At 41.3% G+C, this 17,116-nt stretch overlaps 1 protein-coding gene and 1 long non-coding RNA gene across 2 annotated transcripts in view; both read left to right on the forward strand.

Annotated features, from left to right (window-relative positions):
* Positions 1–253: 253 nt before the first annotated feature.
* On the forward strand, positions 254–7,359 carry LOC119225261 (ribonuclease inhibitor-like). Its single transcript, XM_062564844.1, has 8 exons — positions 254–509; positions 716–903; positions 1,768–1,909; positions 2,630–2,760; positions 4,130–4,291; positions 4,381–4,554; positions 4,655–4,822; positions 5,997–7,359. Exons 3-8 carry the CDS (start codon positions 1,796–1,798, stop codon positions 6,007–6,009), a joined length of 762 nt encoding a protein of 253 aa, XP_062420828.1. The 5' UTR covers positions 254–509; positions 716–903; positions 1,768–1,795; the 3' UTR covers positions 6,010–7,359.
* A 7,928-nt stretch (positions 7,360–15,287) lies between these two features.
* LOC119197362 (uncharacterized) overlaps positions 15,288–17,116 on the forward strand; it is a 2,385-nt gene continuing 556 nt past the window's right edge. The window contains exons 1-3 of the long non-coding RNA XR_009957004.1: positions 15,288–15,834; positions 15,906–15,951; positions 16,493–17,116. The exon at positions 16,493–17,116 is cut by the window's right edge and continues 556 nt beyond it. This is a non-coding gene — a long non-coding RNA (uncharacterized LOC119197362). The remainder of the gene's footprint in view (positions 15,835–15,905; positions 15,952–16,492) is intronic.

Raw genomic sequence — 17,116 nt, forward strand, 5'->3', positions numbered from 1 at the left:
TTCCCACCGGCAGAAATGATTCAAATGTTGCAGGTGTAGCCCTGGCACAAAATTCACTCAGACATCAGGATGTAAATAGTTTTCTAAAAACCAAGTTAGAAGTGTGCATAAATATATTGCAAAAGATACAGGTGAATAAAAGCTATTCCAATAACAGCCTTATTTTTACAGTTTCAAGGTTGTCTTTTATGTAAATGAGTATAGTTTGTGTGTTATGTGCATGATTCAGCTCGTTTGTTTACCCTAACAGTCTAACTTGGTGGCAGTAGTCAATCTTTGTTTTGTTTGTGTTTAATTGGTTAGTGCTGACAGTGCAGCCAATCCGGCTCCGTTCTCGGGAAAAAGGGGTGGGACTTCGGCGTAAACGGTCAGGTTCAGTGTATCTGTGTAAGAGAGAAGAGTCATTCACCGTTAGGTAAAGTTGCAATGGTCTAAGCGGAGATCCTATTAATAACTTGACGGCTGACGACCAGTTAGCCTATGGTTTGGATTGTGGTGACCTGCCCGAGGTAAATATGATGTGGTTGTGCATTGTTTGCTATACTGTGACTAAATGTTGTAGTGTAAACAAGTTATGATGCTAATCGCGATTAGCTATTAGCATAAGCGCAATACAGGTTAGCTCGGCTTTCATACTGTTAACTTTGCTGTGAATTCAGTTGATGAGACAAGTGTTGCTAGATCGACATGACGTAGCAGATGGATGTGTGTTTAGCTGATTCAGGAGACGGACATCTAAGACGAGGATCGGAAAAACTCCTGTGGACCACTAAGAAGAACGGTTTCCCGCGTCTGCGCTTCCGGTTGTAGACAGTTTGCTGGTGTGTTTTTTCTCCCGGGTTCTGCCTGCCGTCCATCGCCCGGATTCCGCTCATCTTCTCCTTTGAATGGGGAACCAGAGACGTGAGTACTGACTAACTTTCACCTGCTCTTTTTGTTTATTGCTTGTGTGAACAAGTGAAGCGGCCATTAAGTTTTAGGTCTCAACGCTCCCAAGCATCGACTCAGGCCTGCAACGAGGGTTTGGTGTGTCATGGGTGTGAGAAAGTGGGGGGGGCATGTTGTATTGATCGTATTGAAGTGTAATAAATGCCAAACTGTTTTGCCAAATTGTAAATGCCTTTGAAGTGTGTTTGCCATGTTGAGTGTAATAGTGTTCGGTTAAGAGGGGGTTAAAAGGTAAAAGTGGTAATACACCATTAAAACATATGATAATAGGTTTTAATAAGAATCATTAACCTTTTGTTTTATTGATTAAATTCTATTGGAGGCACCGCCAGTTATATTAGTTTACAAAATAAGGGATCTATAATTATAAGACAAATTGTATAAGACCAGGTAATTGCGCCATTATATTTACAAGTGAACCCAGGGCCCCGCCCATAGTACTACTACACCAAGCAGATCCACTTATTACTATATAGTTACATGGGACGGGTGCTACACAAGTATTCAAAAACACGATATACTGGGACATAAGTGTTTCCTACTGAAATTTCTTTTGCGCTTCTGATTGGAAAACACAAACTTCTCTGAAGTGTATTAAAGCTCCTTTTCTCCCCAAGACGTTTGGTCCAATCTTCCTACTCCTCTGAGTGACACTTATCTCAGTCTCCTCACAGAATTTTAGGCTTTTACAGATGCAGGTCAACATTTAATTATTCATTATTGAAGAAATATTTTTTTGATTGTTTTTGATGTCATTGTTCTAAGCCTTATATGTGAAATGTGACGTATAGATAGATTTCAATTCTTTCTTTCTCTCAGGTGGTCTTGTCCAGCACCGTGAGTGTAGATGGCCACGTCCTGGCAGTGTCTGACAACATGTTTGTCCACAACAACTCTAAGCACGGCCGAAGGGCCCGCAGACTGGAGCCCGGCGAGTCTGTGGAGAATACTATGGAATATGGTGAGACGGTGACAACGTAACACTACAATGTTACACCTCATTTCAGTTTTATTACGTGTCTACTTCATCATTCACACTCAACACACTGTAACAGCAGGTACTTGAGTTCCTTAATGTCCATTTCTAATCGCCGTGATACATCGAACATAACCAGTGGTCATTAGATGAGCTAATTAATGCATTCATTAAGACGATAAAAAAAAAAAATCAAATTCAAACATGAAGAAGTCCATCCATTTCCTGCATGTTAATGCTGTCATTTTAGTACATTTAACTGATAATGCATCCATATTTCTATGTAGTTAAACTAAGTGTAGGACCATGTTTCTTTACACTGTTGTACTGCTACTTTTTCTCAATTAAAAGAGCTGAATACTTTTTCTATTTGTGTACTCAGGACACCAGTTTTCACTTGAGCTTTTTCAATTCTGTACAATTGCAGATCATATGATTTCTAAGCAAAATCTGATATAGATCCAATTCTCAGTTTTTGATGCTTTTGTTGTTATTCACAAACAAAGCCACATATATACAATTAAATAACTATGAACATTTCTGAAAGTTTTGCGATGAGCTTTTTAATTGATTGATTGAATTGAATAAACCAAAACTAAAGAGCACTTCCAACACACCTGCCTGAGATTTACCGTCCTCTCTCCAGCTGCTGTACATGCTGAATTGAATGACTTGGGGTAACTCTTGCTTTGCCCTTCTGGCCAGCCACCCCGTGCATCAAAGCCATTAGTCCCAGTGAGGGCTGGACCACCGGCGGGGCGATGGTCATCGTCATTGGGGAGAACTTTTTTGACGGCCTGCAGGTGGTGTTTGGCAGCATGCTGGTGTGGAGTGAGGTAGGAATTGTCTTCAAAGCATCTCACTGATGATGGTACAGTCTGAAGCTTATTTTGAAATGATATACTGTATACATAGCATATGGCTTGGGTCATTATTTAAACAATTTATGGGCAATGCGCATACATTCATCTTTCCACAGTATTGTGTCAGCCTAAATATTTACCAGGCGTGTAGGGGTATAATTTGTGCCGTCTTGTGTCCATGTAACTTTTTAACAATCTCACACACACACACACACAATCTCACACAGACGGCGGACGTGTGCCTGACCACAGCCTCTGTGTACCTCCCTGTGTACCAGTGGCTTTGTGAGCGAGGGCCAAACATAAACTGCAGAAAAACTGCTGGTTGGGTGGAGAGACAGACACATGAGAGATCCAGTGTGATCATCATTTTTTTCTGATCTCTCATTGACAACTTTATCCAACACGTTTTTACTAGAGCCGGGACTTTAGCGCGTTAATTAAGATTAATTAATTACAATGTGAATTAAGATTAATTAATTACAATTAAAAAATAACACATTAAACATTTTTTACGCATTTTTACACTTATTTTTTGCACCGCGGAACGTTTCTCACTGGATGAGTTTCGGGGGGACCGATTATACTGGAGCACCAACTAGCGTTCATGACTTCAGACAACAACAAACCACAGTGAACATGAACGAAGAAGCTGACGAGACCGTGTCGGGTGGCCCCGTGAATGGGAAATCTTCTTATAATAAACACACGGATGGAAGCGTCGATAAGAGCGTGGTTGTGTGCAAGCTGTGCAACAAGGAATTCACATCGAGCCTCAAGTATCACCTCAACGCAACACAATTAGCAGCTAGCGTGGACGTACAAGGACCCACACCCAACCCACACTGCACCAGATGACTGGTTTAAGGACCAGGGTAACTAAGTCCACGTCTGAAAAAATAACCAATGTTCTGAATGTACTTGAAAGTATTGGTCTACTTAAAAAAACATAGTTTACAGAAGGTCTACTTACCTATAGGCTACCTGAATTTCTGAAAGTACTATATTTCTAAATATGCTATTTCTACACTTGTCTGCTGTAATTGGTTGAACAAAAATAAAAATCCATGTGAAAAAAATTACTTCTCACTGTTCTCAGGTCAAATATTTATGCAATTAAAATGCGATTCATTTTGATTAATTAATTACAAAGCCTCTAATTAGATTTTTAATTGAGTCCCGGCCCTAGAAATTATACGAGCGGTCGTTAATAAACATTTGGACAGTTGAGATACTTAGCTCATATTGCAAGTAAGCAGTGATGAAAATAGGCCGACCGTCTGGTCTCAATAGTCTTTAAATGTCTTCATGACTTACGTTTCTTATACTTTCTCTCTTCCAGTCTGCATGCATGCAATCTCACTGTGAGCTGCTGTGAGAACCTGGCAAAGAATATCAACCCATCACAAGTTAGAGAGCTGGACCTGTCCAACAACAACCTGACAGATGCAGGAATAACACTGCTCTCCACGAAACTGAAGAACAGCAAATTGGAGAAACTCAGGTAAAAATGAGACAACCGCGTTCGTCCAGATTAAATAAAAATTGAAAGTGTGAAAAATATTATTCTTTCTGTATTTTCTGATCGTTCAGACTGAGGAGCTGCAATCTAACACAGCACAGCTCCGATGACCTGACCGCCGTCATCAGCTCAGCCTCCTGCCAGCTTAGAGAATTGGACCTATCTGACAATGACTTGCAGGACGTAGGAGTCAAAACGCTCTCTGGTGGACTGGAGAGTCCTCACTGTCAACTGAAGATACTCTCGTGAGTTCCAGATTAATAAATAATGTATTAGTCTTTGCGGTTTGTTGATACGGTGATAAATAAGATGAAATGTTGTGGTAAGTGGGCGTTTTTTTTTAAGTGTGTCCTTGTGCAGAGTGACAGAGGAAGGCTGCACTTTCCTGGCATCAGCTTGGAACTCGTCCAGTTTGAGAGAGCTGGACCTGAGCTACAACCACCCGGGAGAGTTGGGCGTGCAGCTTCTGTCTGCTCTGATGGCCGACCCACAATGCAGCCTGCAGAAACTCAGGTAGTGGCGGCACGGATCCATTGTTATCGACAAATGCAACTAAAAAAAGATGTTAAAGATATACTGTATCCATGATAGTACATCCATCTGAGTGCACTGCAGCCCGTATGTGGGTAGCTTAATACTAAACTTAGGAAATTCTAAGACTCAATTCAATTCAATTCATTTTATTTTGTATAGCCCAAAATCGCAAATTACAAATTTGCCTCAGAGGGCTTTACAGTATGTACACATGCAACATCCTCTGTCCCGAAACCCTCACATCGGCACAGGAAAAACTCCCCAAAATATGAAAAAACCCTTCAATGGGGAAAAAAGGGAAGAAACCTTAGGGAGAACGTCAGAGGAGGGATCCCTCTCCCGGGATGGACAGACTGACATGGATGTCATGTGTACAGAATCAACAATGTAAAAGATGTACAATACATTCAATTTCTCTAACTGAAATGATACAAGTAATTACAAGTAGCAGAACAAGTGTACGGCAGGACCACTGCAGGGACAACCTCCATCAGATAGAACCACCATCCACAGAGGCTTCTGTGGGGAGGGAGAGCAGAAAGATGTTGGTTTTTGATGACAGTAATATGAATCATAAACTCAGATTTCAGACTTTTCTTTTACCTTTAAAGTGTAGTAGCCTCAATTTTTAGTTCAAGCTGTTGTCTTTAGAAATCTTCAAGATAATCTTCACATCGTTTTCAGCATAAAAGGGGAACGTAACGTAAAGTCTGTCACCATTTATCTGGGTGGACTCCACAGTCTACCTGTGCTAGGTATTACCTGGCCGTTGTTTTAAGTAATGGTAGTGCGCAGCCATTAACAGCACGCAGAATGTTGCGGAACTTCTACAAATACTGTTTCATCACAGTAAAACTACTGTAGTATCTACAGTTATATTACTGTTATGTACCAATATAAATGAAACGTGGGAGTCGCATACCGTATACACGGCTTAAAATAATCGAATTATCCACATTCCCATAAGCATCTCATAAGAGTCGCTTTTACTGCCACACATACAATATGGGTGTTTGTGTACTCCATAGTATAACATTAGAAATGTCTGACCCTGAAATGTCCAAGATGTTTCACCTCATCACAGGCCAGAAGGTCATTGTCAGCCAATTTAAAATGAGGGAATTTAAAAAATAAGGGTCCACACTGTTTGCAGGAGGAGCAGCTGAGATGAGGAGTTGGATCCAGGTGAAGACGGCGGCGGCTGAAGCTGGCGGAGCAGCAGGGCGCCGCTGCGTACGTTGGCCCGTCACTGTGTTGGATAAAAGCGTCGCATTCACTGATGTCTACGCATCGTCAATGACAGTGCGGGCCGCTCCCCTGGCCCGCGTTTGAGCTCTGCCGCGTGTAGAGACACGCTCACACATAGATATATGTATGTGTTTTATTCACATGGAAGGATTCCAGCCTCTCTGGGAGGAAGGCAGCCGCTGGGGCTGTGCAGCCGGCTGGCAGCTCCGTCTAGCGGGGCCACGAGTCAAACACAATTCATGGGCTGCTCTGTGCTTGGGATGCAGCATCTATAACGGGGGCATGTCGTGCGTTCAGCTTGGGGGCGTGTGTGGGAAACAGGGTCCTTTGGCGCCATCGTGTGGCGGCGGCGGGGCGTTGCAGCACCAGAGGGCAGCGGGAGTAGAAACGTCCACAGCGCACGTCGTGTGGCTCAGTCATCGATCGCGGCGCTGCAACGCGACTGTGACTTTCATCCGGGCGTCTTGATCGGTTCGAACGGGGGGGGGAGATTCCACTTTGTTGTGACAGCAGAGCATAGACATGTATAGAAAGGCTAGATGGCTCAAGGCGGAGTCGGCTGTGTCGTCACTTGGCGGCCATCTTGGGTCAGGAGACTGCGCTGCTGTGGACGGAAGGTGAGTGACATACGCCAACTAAAATGCTCGTAACTTGCTGAATTCTTGACGGATTTACAAACGGTTTGGTTTATTACAAACCTTATTAACGTGGCTACGATTTGTGCTGATGCCGATGTTTAAATTGTAGCTTCACGTTTTGAGAAACGCTTAACATTGCAGCGTAGCTGTGTGTTTCATGGCTGCCCTCTACTCTAAAGTGATACCACACAGTCGACATTTTCAATTATTAACAGGTTTCCTGAGACCAACAACGTTTCTTGACAACCTAATCTTTTGTCTAAATGTCATTTTGTGGATGTGGTTGTATTTATTTGCTGGCTAGCAGTGAAGAGGTCGTAAGTGAGTCACCGAGCAATTGTAAATTGGTGGGAGAGGCAGGGTTAGTCTTTCGTTTCAACATAGCTTTGAGTTACACGTGATTTCCAAGTGGTTTGGTTTCTTAAAAACATCTTTACATCATTTGGATTTCTTTGTTGGGTTTTTTCTGAGACAACATTACAAGATTGGCTACATATATTTGCATACATGCACTACATAGAATCAAAATGATAATATGTTTTATACTGTATTTTAGTCCATACCCTCAGTGTTGAAGGATATAAAGGTGCAAGGTTAACAATCATTTATATCTGACTACTATTTCTCCCATTTGTAAGGTTTCCCAAATGTAGCGAGCGCCGGAGACAGTGGGAGCGTGCCCTGAGAAGGGAAGGTTTTGTGGCTAATGACAGAACATACTGCTCTGCAGCGAACACTTCAGAAATGAAGATTTGGACAGGACAGACAGGACAGGGCAGACTATCGGATTCAAAGCTGGACCTGTTCCATCTGTCTTCAACTTCCCTGCTCATCTTCAGAGGGTACGTGTACAATTGGCCAACTAAATTACAAGGTGTTAAAGATGGATGCATCGATATTTAAATGTGATTTAATGTCACACTTTCTGCAAGTTTAGCAATACATAAAGTGTATTACAGATCAATTGAATATTTAACTATTTTTTCAGCCGGTAGCACCAAGAAGCACAAACGCTTCAAGAAAAGCAGGAGAAAACCAGCCCATGTACCCCGAGCAGGATCAACCTCCACCTGATGTTGTGAGTATTTGTACACATGAGGAATGTCACTAACAAATACACTAACCCTAACCCTAATTAACTTCATTATATATTTATTTATTATTTATTGTTTTTTTTTTTTGTTTTTTTATGCAATGCCTTCCTCTCCAAAGGCTCTTAAGGCCAAACTTGATGCAGCCATGGCCACAGCGCGTGAACTGTGGCGGGAAAAGAGCAATGCCTTGGCAAGGGTAAGGAGGGCCAAGAAGAACATGAAGGCTCTTCTGGAGGAGCTGAAAGCTAAGAACCTCATCAATGAAGAGCTGAATGACAAGCTGGAATGCTACTCAGGTAAAATAAATAATGACTTTAAATGTTTTGTCTTTTTTATGTTCTTTGTTAGACATAAAAATTACTATCAAAGGAGACTTACTAAATCACCTTTTCTAATTAGTTGGAATGCTTCAAGCATTCCAAGTATTGTTCTTCTAATCTTTATTCCGCCTTATTCTATTTCTTCCGCGCCCCCTTTCAACTCCTTCACACTTTCAGCTATTAAGACCATTTAAATATTAAAATGTTCAGCTCCTTCAGGAGAGGTCTGCTATGACTTTTTAGCTCTTATAATTGAATTAATATAAATTAAAATCATCAAACCTTTTAACATGGTTTCCAATGGATTAAATTTTCAAATCCTCTCAAAACTTGTTGAACTTTCAACTTTTTCAGCTTTTCCAATCTTTCAGCTAGAGACACCATTTAAACTTTAAAATGGTGACACAAGTCTTAACAGTTATTTTTTAAAAAAAACAGCTTGTTGATATCTATTATACTTTTTTCATAATCACTAATTATGTTTGACTAGTTTTGGGGTTTCTTTCGAATTTAGTGTGCACTCAGAGTGAGGACAAAATCAGACAACAAAAGAAGGTCCATGTTTTGTAAACTGCTGGTAGAGCAGTTTTAAAACACATAGAGACATAAAAACTAGACTCAAACGTTCGGTAGAGTCTTGTGTCTCTCAAAAAAAAAATTGGCTACTCCAAACAGTTTTGCTCCAGGAAGCATTTGTTTGAGGTGTGGGTTCTCAGTAACTGTCTGTGAGCTAAGCGCAGCTGCTCCGTTGCCGCGACAACGAGCTGGGCCTCTTTCTGTGACTCACAGCTGATCCTCATTAGCTGATTAGTGCAGCCTGACATGACCTCCTTCTCTCCACCTTCTCTCATCATTTCAAACCCCCATGAAGGGGATTCTTACTGTAATGTTTGATGAGGCCTATCAAATAATATATACTGTCTCTCAACCCCCCCACCCACTCCCCCAATACCATCATTTCAAAATAAAAGCTGCAATGATTATGTTATTTAAACATGAAGCTTAGGATTCAGCTGTTTTGTTGAATACGTATTGCGCTTTCAAATAGTACTACAACCACTACTAATATTTCTAGTACTTCTAGTATTTCAACTGGTATTATTACTAAAATGACTTTTACTACTACTTGTACTACTAGTATTTCAACCCCAATGGAGGGAATTCCCACTGTAATGTTTGATGAGGCCCATCAATTAATAACTTTAGTTTTAATAGCTTAGGGCGACTGTGGGTGAGTGGGGAGCGCGGCCGTCCTCCAATCAGAGGGTTGTTGGTCTGATCCCAGGCCCGGCTAACCTGCATGTCAATGTGTCCTTGGGCAAGACACTTGATCCCAGAATTGTTCCTCTAGCTGTGACTACACTGTGTGAATGTTAGTTACTGGTTGGGCAGGTGCCACTGTGTATGGTAGGTCCTGTCATTGGTGTGTGAATGGGTGAATGATGTTATGTAGTGTTAAGGTGCTTTGAGTGGTCAGAAGACTAGAAGAGCGCTGTACAAATCTATTTTACCAAGTCCATTTGCTTTGAATAACAAACATTCTGTCTCCCAACCCCCCCCCCCCACCCAATTCCATTATTTCAAAATAAAAGCCTCAATGATTATCTGTACCTCAACAATGGGTACACCACAATTGCTTTCAAATACTAGTGAAACTAGTACTTACTTCTTCTACTGCTGCTAGTACCACAATTACAGCTATAGTACTAAACCTTATATTACTACAAAAAATGTATTTTTTTAATTCTCAGCTTTTATTATTTCTGTGTTTTCAAATTCATAGAAGCTTCTCCCATTTCAATTTTTTTGCAATTGTTTCAAGTTCATTTGAGCTTTTCTCATTTCTGTAATTTCAGCAATTTTTAAATGTATTTCAGCTTTTTCTATTCTTTCCGCAATGTTTAGAATACTTTCAGCTTTTTTCATTTCTGTACTTTAAGCAACTTTTTGAAATTAATTTCAGCTTTCTGCATTCCAACGCATTTTCTGCAGGAAATGCATTTTCTAGTTACATTTCAGATCTTCCGGTTCACCTCCTGTCAAGACGGGGTGCAGAGTACACCCAGGGCCAGAGAGACTTTGCGCTCACTCTCCACCTGCATGGTCCTAAGGCGTATCACTACCTGAGAGACGACCTGAAAATTCACCTTGCACATCCCAGTTCCTTGAAAAGGTATTCTTCGTCTCTAATTTCAACTACAGTAACAACTTCAGCTACAGACTGTAGTGTCATGAATAGTTAAACTTACTGATCTAAGTCGTGCTAATACATTTTGATGTTGTTTTTTTAGTATGTCCAGGGTCCACAATAGGGGTGATTGGGTTAGTGGCTCATTGGGTAAGTAATTAAATGGTCAATGTCTCAATTGTGTCAAGGTGGCTGAGCTCACTGGACGCCAAACCTGGCCTCAACAAAATGATGCTGGACATGCTGGGAAAACGGCGCCAAGAAGATGAGGCCAAATATGGGGTTGTCACTCTGATGTTGGATGCGATGGCCATAAAGAAGCATGTTCAGTACGATCCACAGTCACAAACCATGTCTGGTTTTGTGGACATGGGGGATCGTATAAATCAAAGTGACATAGCTTCAGAGGCTCTTGTGTTTCTGGTCGTTGGGCTCCAAGGTTACTGGAAGGCTCCAATTGGTTACTATTTGACTAAGAGCCTAACCCCGGAAACCCAGAGTGTCTTAGTTGTGCATGCTCTGGAAGAGCTTCATCAGCGCCAGATCTTGTGACCTTAAGGCAACACCATGTGAGCCCTTGAAGACACATTTCCCCCATCCAAGAACCCGTGACAAGGTTTTTGTTATGATGGACGCTAGCCACATGTTGAAGCTGACGCGCAATATGTTGGAGGTACGTGCCTCTCTGGTTGACCATATTCAGTTGTTTATGTTTTAATTGTATGAAATCTGTGTTATCACATAATTGTGGAGAATATGCAGATTTACATTGCATGTTTGCGAGCAGTTAAAAACTGTGGTTATTCTGCAGGCATACAGCCCAATTTTAAGCGTCACTGGCACCATCAATTGGAAGTACATCGTGGCCTGCATGCTGCAAATAGGGTCACTGATAAACATGTTTACTTTGGTAATCAGAAGATGAAGGTATGTTTTTATGATGATTTGCTTTGTGTTTTTATCCTGGTGCTGATGTTTGGATCTTGTAGCGCTAATTTTCTCCTCATTTCTGTATTTTATCTCAATCAAGGTCTCCCTGGCTGCTCAGGCCCTCAGTAATTCCGTGGCAGTGGCCCTCTGCACCTTGCAGGATCTGAAGGAATATGCAGTGTTCCAAGATTGTGAGGCTACAGCAGAATTTATCGAGGTAATAAAGCAAGAGATCTGCATCACAATCCAAAGTCATTTCCAAATATTCTACTGTTATTATGAACATTTGAGTGATTAATTGCTTTAATCCTGTTGGAATTTATGGCATTTATTACAGGTGACAGATTCCAGATTTTAAGATTTCACAAAAACATGACAACACAACACTTACACACTGATACACATATATAATTGGTGTATCAGTATCAAAAAAGTATCCTCAAGTCTAGCAATATGCAAGCACATATGTACAGTATGAGCTTTTTGTACTTACCGCAACTCATAATTAGCCCAGGAACACCCCCATCTCAGGTTTAAATATCAAATTATTCAGACTTAGATGTATACTATGATACGTTAAACTCAGTTAAGGTGATTATTTCAGTGCTTCCAGTCACTTAAGATATTTGTTTATAGATAACGGACAGGCTGTTCGATATCTTGAACAGCCGCAATCCCAGAGGCAGAGGGTTCAAAGCCCCACTTGGTTCTCGGAACTGGACAAGCACCAGGGAGTTCTTGTCAAGAGCCAGGGTTTACTTACTCGCTTTGAGGATGGGAGATGGCACAGCCCTCTACCGTACAAAGAGGTCTTTAAAAAAAAAAGAGAATGTTCTGTTGGTGATGCACTGATACCCCCCCCCCCCCCCCGACACAAGTACAACTATTTAACTTTTGAGTAGTCACCAATATCCACTACAGATTCTTAATTATAATGTAATAATCATAATGAGACTTTATATTTGAATACCAATAGTTCATCACTACGGGTTTCAGTGCATCCCTAGTCTATGAGGTTGTCCGGATATCTAATTCTCTGCTATCTTCTGCATCATGTTCAGATGCTCTGTCCTCCTCCTGTCTGCATCGCGTTCAAAAGATGCTCTGTCCTGTCTGAGTTCATGAGATGCCCCACTCTTCAAGTGGTACGTATTATTTTATAATTCATATGATAATGTATTTACTTGTCTGTGAATTAGTCTCTGTTGCGATTCTCTTCTTTGTTTTTGAAGGTTGCTCTCTGTCCTCGGCTTTGTCATAAACATTGACACATTGATGGCGATGATTCCCGTGCTCCTCGAAGGACAGCGATATGTCCTGACGTACCGATTCAGCCAGGACCACTTGGAGCTTCTTTTCAACTCCATCAGAGCATCCGGTAGAGTTCATATTTACCAGCCACATAAAGTGTCAGCATATGATCTTATAGCTTTCAAATATACAGTATCTGGAGTTGTCAGAAAAACTATTTAGAGTATTTAGAATGTCTGTGTGTTTGCATAAATATTGTTCTGAAGGTGGCTGGAATAACAACCCTAACGCCAGCCATTTCAAGTACATTTTCCGGAAGCTGATGGCCAGGTGTGGGGTTGTTAAACCAAGCAGCAAAGGCAATGTGACAGCACAGGATGACACAGAGTCCCTACCAGCTGATCAGTCTGCTGTTCAGTCCTACCGCATAGACACATCTACCAACCTGTCGGCTGTAGACATGTCCTCTGCAGAAGGAGAAGATCTCCCTTCCCCGTTTGCAGACATTCCTGCCCTTGTACAAGACCACAGCTATCTTCCCAAGAAGTTTGATGGTCTTGTGGAAAATGTGCTTGTGTACATTTCAGGTAGAGTTAGACTTTATAGTAGTATATAGTATTTAGCCTATAACTAATTCATTTCCCCATGCTTATTAATTAAAAAAAGTCATTATAATGTGAATCTGTCCACCATTGATTTCAGGATTTGTGGTGCGACGCACACTAAAAAAGCTTTCCTGTGATGTCTGCCGGGCAAGCCTGTTGATGGATGCTGAATCTGCCAGTAAGGACCAGAGCTACCATCTGCTGACGCTGAAAAACAATGGAGGTCTTGTCATCCCATCAGCAGGCACCGTGAAGGTCGTCAGGGCAGCAGAGTGGGTTGTTCGGCAGGCAGTAGCAGATTCCAGGAGATCGCAACCCATCAAACTGTTGGAGGTCCTCTACGTTTGCTCGGGGAGCACATCACTGACACGCGATATGGCATTGACAGTCACCACCATACACTCTTGACTCTGGTTGTGTCCCTCTTCTTCAAGCTAAGGCTGCACCACATTGCGAAAATGTCAACGCTTAGCTTGCAGAAAGACAGTGTGAGACAGAAGCTCACAAAAACTGTCCTTTTCAAAGGGCAGTAGCGCAAACTATTTGTGCACTTAAAGGATGGGTTTTCAACTGGTGGTCTGTTTAGTTTGCTACTCTTCTTTGATGTTTGCATGTGAATGAGTGGTGTATGAGTGTGTGCGTGAATGGGTGAATGTGGGGCTTTGTAAAGCGCTTTGTGCACCAAGACGGTGTAGAAAAGCGCTATGTAAGTTCAGACCATTTAAGAGAGAGGAGGAGAGGGAGGGAGCTGTATTGATTATATTGTATTGATGGAAAGAGTTTTGTGTCCAATTGTGTCTTAATGTTTTTTTTTTTCTAATTGTGTGCCTTTGGACCTTTTCTCTCTTTTCTCTTTATTTTACAGAATGGCAACTTTATATTTACAGATTTATATTATACATGAATTTACACATGTATTTAATAATGTTAGTGCAATTTTGTTTATTACTAATATTATTTCATGTTTCATGTACCTTATAAATATTGATATCATTACTGTGTGTGTGTGTATGGGTATACCTAGTGCTTTACCTGTCTAGTCTACTTAATATACTATTTTCTTAATAAACTCCGTGGCTATAATTTTTCACAAGTATGCAGTTAAATAGCCGCATCCCTGACGTTTGTGACACACCAAGCCGTTTGAAAATCGGTTGAAAATTGAGCAAAATATAGTTATTTCAGCACTACATGCACAATAGACTTTAATGTTATAACTGGACGAGCGGTCCTGTCCTAAGATGGCCGCCGTGTGACGTCGTCGGGTCCCATTGGCTCTCAGCGCCGGTAAGCCATCTAGCCTTTCTATACATGTCTATGCAGCAGAGCGCCAGGGCAATGGCGGCTGGCCGGACGTGGTAAACAGCTGGGGGGGTCTCGTCGTTTTTATTTCGGTGGTTTCAGGTCGCAGATTGGAGGGGAGCGCCCCCTAGCGGGCTGGAGGCTGCGCGCACGTCAAGTCAGCGTCAACGCCGATACGTGCTGGTTCCGGCGGAAGCGCTCCGTGTCTTGGCGTGCTGCGGAGAACTTGACGGCGGAGGAAATGCCGTGTCGTTACGCGTTTCGAACGGCAGAGGGCAGCCTGTCCATTCTGATGGCAGGGGGGGATTTTTACATGACATGACATTACATTACATGTCATTTAGCTGACGCTTTTATCCAAAGCGACTTACAATAAGTGCATTTCCACATAAAGATGCAAACTCAGAAGAACAAGTAACAAGAAAGTACAATTTTCATCAAATAAGCAGTTTCAAAACATGTTATAGAAAAGTGCCATTATAAGTACAGTTTAAGTGCTACCATTTGTTAGTGCTACAGTTTGCTAGTGTTTTAGTCAAGGTAGAGTCTAAATGGATCCATGTGTGTCTGTGCACAGTGTGCGTGAGATTTTCAAAAAGGCTCCTTTCCCACCGGCAGAAATGATTCAAATGTTGCAAGTATTCAAAAACACGATATACTGGGACATAAGTGTTTCCTACTGAAATTTCTTTTGCGCTTCTGATTGGAAAACACAAACTTCTCTGAAGTGTATTAAAGCTCCTTTACTCCCCAAGACGTTTAGTCCAATCTTCCTACTCCTGAGTGACATTTATTTTACTTAGTTTTACAGATGCAGGTCAACATTTAATTATTCATTATTGAATAAATCTTTTTTTAAATTGTTTTAATTGTTTTTGATGTCATTGTTCTAAGCCTTATATGTGAAATGTGATGTATAGATAGATTTCAATTATTTTTTTGGATGTGAGACACCTCTTCCTTTCCTCTCTCTCGATATGGGGCAATATTTGGACATCACTTGGCCTGCCGAGGTCACACACGCGACTAAAAGTACGTCACTTTTGATGAAAGATAAACCACATGTAATGTAATATAATGGATTAAACCACGTGTGTGTAATGATTTAATCTACGGCTTACTGGGTGCGTTTGATGAAATCATCTAAATGGTGATACTGCAAAACAAGATCATCTTTGTTTGTGAAGAAGCTCAGCCTGTAAGATCATAAATCAATTATTGCCATTATAAATCATTTTTTGTGTAGCCAGTGAGGAAATGTCCCTCCTGAGCTACTATAGATTCAGGTCAGCCTTGGCACCTCCTACTTCCTGGTTCACCAATTAGACAGGCTGTAAAAGCTTCACGTAATGAAGCTGTGTCAGCATGCTTGTCCCTTTCGCTGTTGCACTCTGGCTTGAGAATTCCGAGAGCAGGTAGGTGGTTTTATTCTCAGTTCTTGAGCAAATGATTTGGCTGTTGGTGATCTTTTTGGTTTGTCTCCCAGCTCGTCAGGGCCCAGGTGCAGGAGGCTCAAAGTCCAGGCTGCGATTGTAAGCCACTGCTGTTTTTGCTATATTCTTTTCTGGTTTTGTCTCTTTCTTTTTGTAGTATTAGTTAAATTCCAGAAGATACTTATTGTTAAAATTGCTTCTTATTAGGAGCGCTTGAGGCTCAACAGTGTGGCTACCCAGGTGGTGGTGAGTGTGGTGATTGGGCCTCTCACCTGCACTTCACATTATCAGTAGTTTGATGGTATATTTTTTACATAATTCTTCAGTATATTCCTTAGTTTGAGCTGTATTTGTGTGGCGCATCCAAGCCAGCGAGGGCCCTGTGCCCTTGTCACCAGTAGAATTCAATTTGTTAGATGCCCATTCGGTTATTCTGGGACTTTGGTCACCCGTTGCTCCGTGTTTGTTTAATAATGAATTTTATGAGGAAATCCACCCTGTGCTACCAGTAGTTATAAATGTCTTTCCTACAGTTAATCAACTTCTCATTCAATATACACACAATGCATTAGCCAAAAGTATTTACTTACATTTCAGTTAAATTAAATTAAACAGATTTCTCCCCCATTCTCTTATTTAGGTGAAGTAGATGGCCCCAAAAATGGAAACGGCAATGCAAAATGGATTTTAAAAAAGCAAGGCGAACCCCTGACTGCGATACACGGACCAAGATTTTTGCTATTCCCTTCTTTAAATTTCAATTCAATTACTGAACTTCAGGATTTGGGGAATATTAAGATGCCAACCAGGTGTAACATGTTTGACCTTCCTTTTGTGGAGTCACCCTGTTAGGTGAGGGGGCAAAGTAACCATTCATTTTTTTTAATATTGTAGTTTTTTTTTTTTTTTTACTCATTTCTGTTTGTTCCATATGCTTTGGGCAAGAAACGTAGTGGTGGAGTACAAAAACGTCAGAGACTTGGGTTATTAACAACACTACCACAGGGACGCAGCTCTTATCGCCAACGGAAAGCTTTTAATGATTTGAATGGCTTGGTAGTCCAAAATGATGGTGCTGTATGTTCTGTAGTGTAAATTGCTTGAATTGTATGTGCGTACCCTGTAAAAATGCACTGTAAATGCACATGTCTGTGGACAGTAATTAAAACCGCTTTAAAGAACCGTCATCTTGACTGAAAATGATTTTTGTTCCACAATGACAAATGGGAGTGTTCTAAAGATTCATTTTAATGGATATTCAAAA

The sequence above is a fragment of the Pungitius pungitius genome, chromosome 10 (genome assembly GCF_949316345.1).
Source record: "Pungitius pungitius chromosome 10, fPunPun2.1, whole genome shotgun sequence".
NCBI lineage: Eukaryota > Metazoa > Chordata > Actinopteri > Perciformes > Gasterosteidae > Pungitius > Pungitius pungitius.